The 12,500-nt window shown below is 32.0% G+C and overlaps 1 protein-coding gene and 1 non-coding gene across 10 annotated transcripts in view; one reads left to right on the top strand and one right to left on the bottom strand.

Annotated features, from left to right (window-relative positions):
* Positions 1–12,500, top strand: part of dgo (ankyrin repeat domain containing protein 6 diego) — a 131,026-nt gene that overhangs the window by 76,601 nt on the left and 41,925 nt on the right. For 8 of the 9 annotated variants that reach the window (XM_085658314.1, XM_035870996.2, XM_035870997.2 and 5 more), the window contains one exon: positions 4,013–4,114. The exons of the other annotated variant lie outside the window; for it this stretch is intronic. In XM_085658314.1, coding sequence (XP_085514440.1) covers positions 4,013–4,114 — 102 coding nt within the window. The remainder of the gene's footprint in view (positions 1–4,012; positions 4,115–12,500) is intronic. 9 annotated transcript variants of the gene reach the window in all.
* Positions 11,168–11,289, bottom strand: TRNAL-CAA (transfer RNA leucine (anticodon CAA)). The gene is made up of 2 exons: positions 11,252–11,289; positions 11,168–11,212 (listed from the first exon to the last, which is right to left on the bottom strand). It is a non-coding gene; the product is annotated as a tRNA-Leu (tRNA).

The following is a 12,500-nucleotide window of genomic DNA, read 5'->3' as shown; positions in this document are numbered from 1 at the left end:
ATATATATATATAAATAAAATAATTAAATAGTAATTTGATTTATTTTAAAAACTTAATTTTTATATATGGTATATAATATATATATTATTATTATTATTATTATTATTATTATTATTATTATTATTATTATTATTATTATTATCGAATTATTTTGAAAATGATTCAATAGGAAAATATAAATGTGTATAGCTATAACGTTGATACGATAAAATTAAAAAAACAAAAATATATATATATATATATAAAATGATGGATAAAAATTTAATAAAGTTTACGATCGTAAGATGAAAAAGATATTCATTTTCTTAAATCTCTCTCTCTCTCTCTCTCTATCTCTCTTCAATCTGTTGTAATTATAACGATGGTGTTAATTGACGACAAGTTTTTCTCTCGGCGAAAGAAAATCGAGTACGTCGGATCCATCGTCGAATCGAAATTGCAAAGACGCGATACGAATCGCGATGCGCCGAGAAACATGAATTTCATTCGCGAAACAAAGTTTCTCTTCCAAAGAAATATTGCGATCCTCTGCATCGTTTCTCGCTTCAGCGTCGCGTGAAATCTTTGCCTTCGTAAAACCGAGCTTCTTTGTATTCACAACTGAGAAAAAGAAAGAGGAGGAGTAGTAGTAGTAGTAGTAGTAATAGAAGAGTAGAAGTAGAAGAAGATGAAGAAGAAGATGTAGATGAAAAATAAAAAGAAAAATCGAGACTTTTATACTGTCGGTTGGCTTTTGTAAACGACTTTCAGTTTACTTTCCTTCTACATTGTGGATCATCCTTCCGTTAATAAATACTTCGATCTTTTCTCCTCGTACAATTAGAGCGTGGATAATCCTCTTAACGCTAGAACTAACAAACCCTCCAAAAATGTTAAATTTTAATTTTCTCATACGTTACAATTAGTCAAATTATTGATTATACTATGAAGAATGTTATAATTTGAAAGTTGTTTAAATAAAATTAATTAAAAGTAATAAGCGTATTCGTGTGTGTGTGTGTGTGTGTGTTTGGGTATGTGTGTGTGTGTGTCTGTATATGCGTATAATAAACAATTCGACAATTCTAGCGTTAAAAAAATATTACAACGATAATTAAAATCTTTCTAGCATTAATTAACTAATTACTAAAAATGTTCGAAGTTAACAAAAATGAACAAATTAAAATTATATTATATTAACGTGAAATTATTAAAAAAAAGAAAAAAAAAAATATATATATATATATATATATATATATATATCAAATAAAACCAGTTGAAATAAATTTATGTTTGAAATAAATTTGATGATCGTTAAAAATGATTATCTTTATTCTATTATTTCGAATTTGATTCAACAATAGTATATATTTCGAAACCGGAAGCTCTTACAAACCGCGTATAGTCGCGATTCGCTTGATATTTCGCGAGAAAGCGTTCTACCGGTCGCACTGCTGATGTTTGTGGTAGACCGCAAGTCAACCGCGAGTTAATTAATACTTATTCCACCGTAAAACATTCGTTTGCGTAATTATAGAGAAAGAACAAAAGGGCTCATAAACGCGGTCTCCTCTTTATTAGCACTAGACGTTCCTTTGACCGTCCTCTCTGTTCTTTTCTTTACCCGCCTCTTTACCTGCCTACCTGTCTCTCAGCTTTTTCATACCTTCTCATTTCTCGCGATAAAAAAGTTGCGGGTGACGACATTACGTAACATTGTGAAATGCAATTACGTGAGCTAACGTTAACCTTTAACCCCGTTAAACGTATAGCTATGTTTTAAAAAATATATTTACGTTGTGCAGCTTGAAAAATTCAGAAACGACAAATATTTTTCAAAATATTGCTATACTCCGTCTGATACATTTGACACTACCAATTGTAATATATTATTATTTAATATGTACACACATATATATATATATATATGTGTGTGTTACGATTTAGTCATTTAATAAATATCATACAAATGATTATGATAATGTGTAAATTTTTAAAAGGAATCGTGAATTAAAAAAGAATTGAATTTAATCGAACACGAGTTGTAATTTATTGGAAATATAAAAATAGTATTATAAGATTTGAATGAAATCACCAGGTACAATTCTAGAAGTCAATTACATGACTAACATGACAATCATTATTTCTCAATCTGACATTCTCTTACTCTTGTCTCAAGTATAAAAATCACTTGCAATGTAGATAAAAGATGAAATTTGGATTCTGAAGGCGTACGAACTGGTATCATCATCTCGTCCTTTAGAAAATTCGTTTCAACGATTCTTACCTCCCGAGAACGAAACGTATGATCGCGAATGCTCGCTCACTCGTTCGCTCGTCTTGCCCGGACGAGTGGCTTCATGATTTATGGAAGATGCGTCGAGTGTTCGCCACTCTGGAATTATTGCCAAGATCCAGACATGTCTTCTCTCGTTCGTTCGTATAACACGTAGTTATGACTGTGAAAGAGAAATAGAAAGAAAAAGGAGATACGATTCAATGGTATATGTACACAAGTACGTACGTATGTACGTATGTATGTATATATATATATATATATATATATATATGTGTATATATGTATGTAGCTAGACGATATGCCGAGCGACGATCATTTGTCGGTATCCAAGCTTTCTTCTTAGGCAATACATCGAGAAGGTAGGCTTTGACATATACGTGCGATTCCACCCGCGGAATTCGAATAACGCGAACGACGACGTTCCATTCTTCTTAGATCCGTTCTCCTTTGATTCCAACTATCGGCTACGCCTACAATCTTTCTCTTCTTTCAATGATTTCATATTATTGCGAAAAATAAGTTTACAAGAAAAACAAGACAAGTTGTCTTGTTCGAGCTCGTGTCTATTAAATTTTATATATTTTTTTTTTTTTTTTTTTTTTTTGTACACAACAAAAACTATCTCATTAATATTCAAGATTCTTCATCTCGTTTAGCATTTAATTCAGTCATTTTCTCGTTTACGAACATAGGAATAACACGTAATTCATACTTTTGGATATACAATATATAGTATAAACGAAAATGAACAACAAACGGGATATGAGAAAAATTATATACCATTTGATAACAATCGAAAGGAACATTTCATCATTGACAAAACCAGACGTTTATTATTCTATCGTAAAACTTAAATTACTCGATGTATCTGTTAAGAAGGATGCTGTCGTGTCTTCCTATCAGATAAAAGTTTAATTTATGTGCCCATCGTGCTTTAATCATCTCTACGTGGTACTTGAGGAGGCCCGAATACATATTACTGAAAGAGAGGGAGAGAGAGAAAGAGAGAGCGAGAGAAAGAGGGTGGGGGAAATAACTTAATCAAGCGATTTAATCGGTCGATAAACCGAAGAAACGTTTAGAACCTTTAGAGAATGATGAAAATCTACGTTTCAACATGCGATGTACCTCTCTCTCTCTCTCTCTCTCTTTTCACTCTCTTTCTCTCTCCCTCTTTATAAACGTGCAAGAATCGTTAACACGAAATGAAGTCTTGAAGAGTTAACGATTTGAATGAAAGGAAAATTGGCGCTAAATTTCAAGAGACTCGTTCAATCGTATTACGTAAATTATTATCGGAAATAGAAAAAGGATCTAAGATCGATAAAGGGCGGTTCCCTTTTATGACTTGCTCGTTTAAAAAGAAAGAAAGAAAGAAAGAAAGAAAGAAAGAAAGAAAGAAAGAAAGAAAGAAAGAAAGTGATAGATAGATGGATAGATAGATAGATGGATAGATAGATGGATAGATAGATGGATAGATAGATAGGTAGATAGATAGGTAGATAGATAGATAGATAGGTAGATAAAGCCGTTGTTACTCGCAAATTGACGCATCTTGGCGGGCGGAGAGAAACCGAGAAGAAAATCGAACTAAAGAGAGAACCGTGGAACGAGAGAGTTGTTAATCATTTTTTTGCTGTTGTTTTTTTCCTTCTTTTTTTTTTTCTTTTTTTTCCTTTCGCTTTTTGTTTCTTTTTCATTTTCTTTTTCTTCTTATCTCTCCGTTGTTCCAGAGCGGCGTGACTCCTCTACAAAGGGCAGCTGCCGAAGGCCACTTAGAGGTGGTTGAGCTACTCCTCAAGCATGGAGCAGACGTCGCACGGCAGGATACGCTTGTGAGTAAACGTTCACATTTTATACTCTTTTATGGCGAAAAAGTTGACGCGTAAAGGGAAGGCAAACAAAAAGAAAAGGGAACAAGAAGAAAGGAAAAGAGGAAAAAAAGAGTGAAAAAAATCAAGTAAAGAAAATGAAGCAAAACGAAAGAAAACGATGATATCGATAACTGTCGTAAAAGTCATCAGTCATGTTACATATATATATATATATCACTCTCTTTTTCTTTCTCTTTCTCTAATTGCAAAGATAAATAAAAATGAAGAAGTGAAGTAGCGAAAAATAATTTCATTCATAGAAATGAGACATAGAATTTGACGACGGGACGAAAATTAAATTGATTAAAGTATGTTTAATGTAACGAGACAATGATAAATTTGTTTCTTTCTTCTTCTTTTTCTTTTTTTCCTTTTTCTTTTTTCTTTTTTTTTCTTTTCTCGCTTTTTATCATCGAGACCATATTTCGTTATAATAAGGGAAAAGTAAATGATATGAAGTTGTACGAACATAATTAATCTTTCCGATCTTCTTACTTGATAATATACTGAAATATATATATATATTATATTTTAATTATTACGTATCTCTACCAAAAATTATTATATATTAGTCTACTTTATTTATAGAAACGTTCGAGAGACACAGACGTGTTCTTTTTCTATCTCTTTTTAACGGATTCTTTTCTTAACGAAGAGAAAGAGAAAGAGAGAGAGAGAGAGAGAGAGAAAAAGAGAGAGAAAGAGAGGGGAAAAAGAAAGAAAAAGAAACAGAAAAATGCGTTAGCTATTCAAACACATTGTGTGCAATGGAAGTAGGTATAGCAACTTGGTTCGTTCGGGTTTGCTGTCAAGTCGAGCTCTTTGCAGTAGTCGTATGGCGAGAACGACAGCATAAACTAAATAGGATAAGCAAGAGAAGGTCTCTCTATTTCTCTCTCTCTCTCTCTCTCTCGCTCTCTCTCTCTCTCTCTCTCTCTCGCTCTCTCTCTCTCTCTCTCTCTCTTTCAGTCTCTTGCTTGGAAAAGCTATGTAGGTATGCATTGCACGCCACGAGACCATAAACGAACTTTTCTTCCGGTCGCTTTACGATCGTTTTAAGCGTAGGCACGCGAGAATGTATTTATACTGATAGGCGCATCGTTTGTAATAAAGGATCATGCCATTTGGTCCTCGCACAGCAGCGGGTCCAACTGTGGTCTCTCTGAAAATCGTTATCCTGAAGGAACTTGACTCGTTTTACGAGAAATTTATCCTTTCTTTTCTTTCTTTTCTTTCTTTTTTTTTTTTTGTTTTTTCTCTTTTCTTTTTTTTTCTTTTTCTTTTTCTTTTCTTTTTCAGTTCTCGCTTTTCTTCCTTTTTCTCTTTCTATTATTTATTTCTTTTCTCTCTTTCGTTTCTTTTTCCATTTTTATTTCCTTACACTTTCATTTGCCTTAAAAAATAAAATCGCATCGTCGTGTTACCGTTGTAAATAAAGAACGTTGAATAGTTGCCTTTATCAACGCTAATAAATATTATTATACTTTGACGATAATAGGAAACACTTTGGACGAACAAGATAGTAGCCTGTGTAAATCGTATTCTAACGAGTAAAATCGTTCTAACCATATCGCGTCGTTTAACAAGGAAAAAAACTGGAAGAACCCTTGACTAATTATGAATTCTCTTTGAGCCACTTTTACGATTATTTTACGGCTCTTTGAACCGTTCAAAAGTGTGCAAATTAAAGATAATTTGTTTCTTTTCCAGTTTTTTTCTTCCCCCTTTTCGTTTGTTTTTCTTTTTTTTTTTTCAATATTATTATTTCGATTACTTTTGTTTTTCTTTTTTTCTCACTCCTTATCAAAATTCTCTCGTGTTCCACAATTTTCTTGGAAATGTACGTCTCTCTCTCTCTCTCTCTCTCTCTCTCTCTCTCTCTCTCTCTCTCTCATCTCTCTCTTTCGTTTATCGTCGACGAGAAGAGATAAAGGGTTCTCACGTGTAAAAAGGTCATTGAACTTTCGAGAAAACTTCCGAGTAATCGTTTTCAAGATCAAAGTGACCGTTTCAACGGTTTTTTCCTCTCTTTCTATCTTTCTCTCTTTCTTTTAATTTCTTTTTTATTATTTTTTATTTTTTTTCTTAATTTTTTTCTTTTTTTTTTTTTTCTTAATTTTTTTTTTCTTTTTTTTTTTTTCTTTTTCTTCTTTTCTCTTAATTTAAATTCGCAAACACGTTTTTACCCTAAATTATTATTCGCTTCGAGGAAATAACGTTTGGCCGGAGTATAATCTGACGAGTTTTACGTTGATCCAGACGAAAGTGCAACTTTAGACCAAAGAAGGATGTGGAGAAGGAGGAGGAGATGAAGGAGGAGGAGGAGGAGAAGGAGGAGGAGGAGGAAGACCAAAGTCAAAACATTTTCTTAGAATTGATTTAGTAACGATCAATCCTCATGTTTCGTGATTCCCCATATAAGGTTAAATTGATTATTATCGGATGAATCGATAATGATACGTGAAATTGACTCTAGTAAAAGGGAATCACGTGAAATTATTGTTTTTATTAAACGCCCGAGAAAATTATATCTCGTGAAGTTAAATAAATAGATAACTAGCGTCTTATAAAATCTGGAATAGTTACATTGTCGTCGTCGTCGTCGTCGTCGTCGTCGTCCTTGTCAGATATTCGCCTTGATTTTTTTATTCGATCTCCTTTTTTTATTCGATTCTTTTTTATATAAATAACGAACGTAAACGACAATGTCGCAGTAAGTTTATCTTGGGAAATAATTAATGGTAAATTCTTCGATAAGTGTCCGTAGAAACGTTACTCGATTTAGAATTAGAATTCTATCGTATATGTAAGCAGTTAAACGCTTATATATACATATATATATATATATATATATATATATGTGTGTGTGTGTGCGTATGCATATACGTAAGTACATACATACACGTACATATACATATACATATACATATAAATATACTTGAAAATGCGATACGATAAGATCTGCCGCGGCTTAGAGAACGTATATCGGCAAAAGGAAATAACAGGCTGAGATCGAAGTGGTGTTGAGCTGTGCCAAGCGTGTTTAAGGATTAGAGAAACTAACGTACGACGTTGACCGTCGTGTTTTGCTGAGGATCAAGCAAACGGGTAGAAGACCGCGAGAATCTCACTGAGATCTTTCCGTTTGATAGAAAAAAGATAGAAGAAGAAGAAGAAGAAGAAGAAGAAGAAGAATATGGAGAAAGAAAGAAAGAAAGAAAGAAAGATATGATAAGAGATCGATCGATCGATCGATTGAACGAAAGAAAAAAAGAAAAATAAAAAATGAGCAAAAAAAAGAAGTAGAAAAAAAAGAAGAAGAAAAAAAAAGAGAAATAACAAAGCTATAGAGATATCTATTGGGACGTAACATTTTCGTGGTATTAGCGGTATTACTTTAAGACTAGGGTAAAACTTTTATCCATCTATCTCCTTCTATCTTTCGTTCTTTCTTTCCTTATTTCCAACGTTTCTCTCTCTCTCTCTCTCTCTCTCTCTCTCTGTTCCATTTGTCGTGATTTGCAATGTTTTATGGAGCGATACGCGCGACCGTGAAAGTCGATCGACGCGAAGTTCGATCTCCGTTTCTCCCAGACGTCTAGCAACAGATTTTCTCCATATGTCTAGGTACTGTTCTACTTTTATCATTTCTTTTATTTTTTTTTTTTTTGTTTTTTTTTTCATTTCTTTTCTCTCTCTCTCTCTCTCTCTCTCTCTCTCTCTCTCTCTCTCTCTCTCCCTACGTCTCTTTTTCTTTCGTGTTCCTTTTGGTATTCTCCAGATAGCACTTGTTACGTGATAGATAAGCTTTTACGAAGGAAAGATCGTTTAGATTATTAAACGATCACTCTTAAGTATATAATATTATATCTACATACATATATATATATATATATATATATATATATATATATATATATATACGTAGATACACGAAATGACTATGATGATCTAATTTATCGACAAATTCATTTATTTCAAGTACATTAGGAACGAAGCTCTTGTTTTCTTTTTCTCCTTTGTTTTTTCTTTTTTCTTTTTCTCTTTTTTTTTTTTTTTTTTTTTTAAATCAAATGAAAAAAACTTATTTACTTCTTCACTTAATACATAATTAAAACGACAAGATCTCGCTTGATTGATAATTCTTCATAATATCTCTATTATTTGTCTCTTACGATATCATTTATGATCAAGTAGTAAGATTCTTTTATTTAAAAGTTATTATATCGAGGATGAAGGGAAAAATAAATAAATAAATAAATAAAATAAAAAAGGTAAAATATTATTACGTTATTTTTAATAACTATGTATGATGAATAACGATATGATGTTCGATTAATCACGCTCGTTCTTTTTCATTTCTTATTGTTACGTTTTATTCAATGTATACATTGTTATCGTCTACAATTGATCTAATTAAGATGATTAATGACTTTTTTCATGAATATTACGATAAAGTCGAAAATCTATATTAGTGAAATCCATTAATCTATTATTTTGACCAATTAAAATCTATATTTCTATCGCGAGACCTTTTTTTTTTTCGTCGGTTTTGAATCAGTATAACATACGATATTAATAATCATCGTAGAGAAACAATAAAAACTTTAATATCATTTTTCAACGTTTGTTACATTGTTTCCGGATATAAGTTATGTCGTTAAATCGTTCCTTCGAATTTAAATGCAAGTTTCAAATCTTACGAGTCCTTACGATTAGAACGTAGTTATATTAACCATTCAGTAAATTTTTTACACTTTGTTAATAGAAAATACGATTCATAGTGATAGTAAATAACTAGAACGAAAGAGAGAGAGAGAGAGAGAGAACGTTTGAAACGAGAGAACGGTTGTTAAAAGACACGCGAGAGTTCATTTCGCAACGCATAGTTCTTCTTCTTTTTTCTTCTTGCTGTTCTTCTTCGACTTCTTCTAACCAGAAAATTATCAATTTGCATCGAGTTCCATAAATGACTCGATCGTAAAACAATTTCTTACGGAATCTCCATTCGTAAGTACTGTACTTCCTAATTGAAAATAGTTTCTATATTAAGGACACTTTCATTAATATTTTTATTATAATTAATAATAAATATATCGTAAAATAAATAATCACTCTATATATATATATATTTATTTATAAATCTATTCAATCGGTATAAATAATTAAGATGTCAAGGGGAAAATATATTACATATCGATATTTTATTATAAATACTAATCGTTTATTTAAAATACTGACGTAATGTTTAAAAATATTGACTTGATAAATGATAGTCTATTTAAGATCATTGCAAAAGGAATAAAGGAAAGAGATAGAGAGAGAGAGAGAGAGAGAGAGGGAGAGAGAGAGAGAGAGAGAGAAAGAGATGGGGAAAGAAAGAAAGAGAGATAGGGAGAAGATTTATAATAATATACGATACGTCTGTTAAGCGTATCGGATTTTAGGTAACAGCCAATAGAATTCGTTCCGGGATATCCTCGAAGAAATGCGATCAAGGATATAGGGTGTCTTCTTAATAGCGATGTAATGGCGCTGAGCGATAAGGCAAAGATTGTTAATCCTCCTCTTGGCTAAAGGAAGGAAATATGAGATAGAGAAATAGACTGATCTAAGCGTGATATGAAAAGAAATAAAAAGAAATAAATAAAGTAAGAAAGAAAAAATATAATAAAGAAAAGGAACAAGCTTCGAGGCACGTTCCAGAATTTTTTTCAATGATTACGAATGGGAATATCGTGTAAGCGATTTGCGATAATACATTCTTACCCAAGAGCAATACTTGAATATTCATTTCAACGGTTCGTTATGAAAGCAAGTACTAGCAGAGCAAACCTGTCGTTTCTCCTTTTCAGCTTCTTCTACCATCGTTATAATTGAATTTCATTCGAACTCGATCGATCGGGGATCTCACGTGAAAATTTCCATTCCGCAAACGTACCACAATATCTTTCTATTTTTTTCTTTTTTTTCTTTTTCTTCTTCTTATCTCTTCCTCCTTCTCTTTCTCTTTAATCCGACTTAACTTCTCTTATTTCTCTTACCTCAAGAGAAAGTTTCGTTATACGACAGTTTGCACGAATAAAAGATATTTACGAATTAATATATATATATATATATATATATATATATATATATATATATATATATATATATACATTCAAAGAAATTCGAATCTTTCTTCAGAGTGACTCGTAAATTCATTACAATGTGTACGTTCGTAATAGAATGGAGGACGAAAAAAAAAATAAATAAATAAATGAAAGAAAAAAAAAAAAAAAGAAAAAAATCGAGAAGATCGAATGGCCCGAAGCAATGGAGCTAATAACGACGTGTCATGGGAAACGAAAAACAGCGATACCGCTTCGTAAGTCAACGACTAATGATACGCTGTCCATCTAATTACCGTAGCTCTACCTTAGATATTCTAAGAGAAAGGCACAAAATGCCATTGGGTTACGCGAAAGGTAGGCAACTCTTTGCCCGGCCAGAAAGTTGCTCTTTTCAGAAACGTCGATCTTGCATCAATCACTGTTAATTCATTCCTCGTTAGGCGTCTAAGGCGAGATAAAAGCAGTACTGCCAAATCGTAAGTCACCATTTTGACATACAATTCTCGTCTATTTTGTCGGAAAATCTTTTACTAGTCGTTTACTCGTACCTTTTCGGAGACTTTCTAAATTTTTTCTTTTCTTTTTTTTATCTTTTTCTTTTTCAACTTTTTCTTTTTTTTTTTTTTTTCTTTTTTCATCGATCAAACAAATCTCTTTTCGTAACGATATGTATGTGAAAAGTATAAAATTAGTTAAGAAAAGGAAAAAAAAAAAAAAAAAAGAAAAAAAAAATTCAATTGTCCGCTGACGGGATTCGATCCTACGACATTCGCGAGTGACTCGAAAGTATGCCTCGGTACTGAGTGTCGAGTAAATTATTGTTAATAACTTTTATCTAAGCGTACGATCAATCTATGTTTATTGTTTTTTACGTTGTAAAGATAAATTAAAAAAAAAATTCTGTCAGAAGTGGGATTCGAACCCACGCCCTCAGAGAGGACCAGATGCCTCGATTTACTCGTTTTAAACGAGCAAGGTATTAAACCTTGAGTCTGGCGCCTTAGACCGCTCGGCCATCCTGACATGTTGAGAGCTGTGGTTAAACATGGGTATAATAAGTCTCTCAACAACTTCAATTTTCTTCTCGTAATGCATATATTTTTATCTTAATTAAACGTGGAAATATCTTACGACGATACAATTATCGCTTAAAATTCATTAATTAACTCGACGATAGAATGAAATTAAATTTTTCTTTTCCTACGTTGTTTTTCATTCTCAATAAAAACAAAATTAATTCTTCAATTAATAGATTCGCCGCGCCGATGCTTATCGATCGTCCATTATCGCTTTACTTTCATACAAATTGATTACAAATCAACGGCGAGCATCGAATATTATCCTTCGTTAATGAAATTTAATAGGAATGGAAATAAATGAAAAATAAAAAAAAAAAAAAAATAAATAAAAATGAATAAATAAAAAAAATATATTTGTACTAATGAGTTTGACGATTTAATGCGTAGAAAAAATTATTTATAATATTACGAGGATTGATAAAAAAAATATCCGATTACTTTCGATTAAATCGTAATATCAAATGATTCTTTTTAATATCTTTTCTCATGGAATATACTATTATTTTTTTCTTTTTTTTTTTCTTTTTCTTTTTTCAATTAAATTATTCAATTAAATTATAATACATTCAATCATTTATTATATCCCCGAACATATTTTTATCTCTCATTATTCCTTATCAAATGGTATTATTTGATTGATCCTTAATTTAACAATAAATCTGTACGTTATAAAATAATATTTTATTAGACGAAAGATTTTCGCTTAAGTTAGGCTTCCTAAAGGCGTCATCAATCGTAAAGACGAATACCTTAATCGCCAAGTTTAATCTACCATAGCATTATGAAGTCCTATGACTGTCTATCGCAGGACCCGCCTATGAAATATGCATGTCGTTCTTTTCCTTCTCCCTCTTCCTTTCTCTCTCTCTCTCTCTCTCTCTCTCTTTCATTCTATCTGATTCTCGCACTATCCCTCTCGCTCGCTCTTTCTTTCTACTTCTGACAGATCGATCATCCCATTAATATTAAAAATGATCATGGGGACCTTTCGGATCTAACCGACGGACTTCGTGGAAGCCAGATAAAGTTCGATAGGGCGAAAAAAAAATGCATGGTAAGCCCTTTCGAATGGATTGCTTCTTATCTGCCCCCTTTCAGTCCTCTCTAAAACTTGTCCGTTATATACCGGGTATTAATAACGGGAGGAAAAGAGGG

The sequence above is a fragment of the Vespa mandarinia genome, chromosome 1 (assembly GCF_050613455.1).
Source record: "Vespa mandarinia isolate Hongniang chromosome 1, ASM5061345v1, whole genome shotgun sequence".
NCBI lineage: Eukaryota > Metazoa > Arthropoda > Insecta > Hymenoptera > Vespidae > Vespa > Vespa mandarinia.
This window is presented reverse-complemented; position numbering and strand designations above follow the sequence as displayed.